Consider the following 1,235-nt stretch of genomic DNA (forward strand, 5'->3'; position numbering starts at 1 on the left):
CCACCATCACCCCCCGGCCCAGACCGCTGCTTATCAGCACCACAGCGGCCTGGGGGTGTCCTACGCGCACCCCGGCTGCGGCCCGACTTACGGCGCGCAGGGCTTCGGACCGGCGTACGGCCCCTACCCCCTCGGGCAGGACGCGGAGCTGGGAGGCAGTTTCCCACCCTGCACCCCCGCCGTGTACTCGGGGAGCATCTCCTCGTCCGCAGCCGCGCAGCACCCTCACCAGGGCTACGCGGGGGGGCCCACTCAGTACGTGCCTCCCCCCTACGGGCAGGAGCAGCAGAGTCTGCCCCTGGGCACCTACAACCATGCCCTGTCTCCCCTCCACGCCGGCCATCGAGAAAATGCCCGCTCCCCCTCCGCCGAGACCTCACCACCGGCGCAAACCTTCGACTGGATGAAAGTGAAAAGAAACCCACCCAAAACAGGTCAGTGGCCGGCGCTAGGGCCGGGGCGGTGGGCTGCTCCTCTCTCTCTCTCTCTCTCTTTGCCGTGGGTGTGGGGAAAGTGGCGCGGTGGCCCGCGGGGCGCCGGGCAGGTAGGGTGGCCAGCACCTCTGGGAGCAGCTGCAGCCATCTGCCCGCGGCGCTGGAAGCCAGCCCCGCTTATTCCTGACTCCCCCTCTCCGCCTCTCCCGCGGTCATATTTCTTGTAATTCATAAACCACTTATCAAGTTTCCTCTGACACTAGAGGCTGACTCCGGTCTAGCACCTCGCACTCCATCACTCACCCTGCCGGGGCTTCCCTCTTATCCTAAGAAGTTCTTGCTCCCTATCGCTTAGCCGGTGTGGACATATTGATTACGTCTCCTATAAATCACTTGCGCTTACTTACTGCTGCATGTCCCCTCGCAGGCAAGGCTGGTGAGTACGGCTTCGTGGGGCAGCCCAACACCGTCAGAACTAACTTCACCACCAAGCAGCTCACCGAGCTGGAGAAGGAATTTCATTTCAACAAGTACCTGACCAGGGCCAGGCGAGTGGAAATCGCCGCCTCCCTCCAGCTCAACGAGACGCAGGTGAAGATCTGGTTCCAGAACCGTCGGATGAAGCAAAAGAAACGGGAGAAAGAGGGGCTGCTGCCCATCTCCCCCGCCACCCCCACGGGCTGCGAGGAGAAGACGGAGGACTCCTCGGAGAAGTCCTGCTCGTCCCCCTGCAGCGCCTCGCCCGCCTCCTCTGCCTCGGACACGCTGACTGCCACCAACTGAGGCCCCCCCAGCCCCGAC

General features: G+C 63.9%; 1 protein-coding gene across 1 annotated transcript; it reads left to right on the top strand.

Annotated features, from left to right (window-relative positions):
* Positions 1 to 4: 4 nt before the first annotated feature.
* Positions 5 to 1,217, top strand: HOXA1 (homeobox A1; the record flags this gene model as incomplete). Its single annotated transcript, XM_010007644.1, has 2 exons — positions 5 to 434; positions 862 to 1,217. Coding segments are annotated over 2 exons (786 nt in total), but the record flags the coding sequence as incomplete, so codon positions are not given.
* Between the last annotated feature and the right edge of the window lie 18 nt (positions 1,218 to 1,235).

The sequence above is a fragment of the Chaetura pelagica genome, unplaced genomic scaffold (genome assembly GCF_000747805.2).
Source record: "Chaetura pelagica isolate M959 unplaced genomic scaffold, ChaPel_1.0 scaffold10, whole genome shotgun sequence".
Lineage (NCBI taxonomy): Eukaryota > Metazoa > Chordata > Aves > Apodiformes > Apodidae > Chaetura > Chaetura pelagica.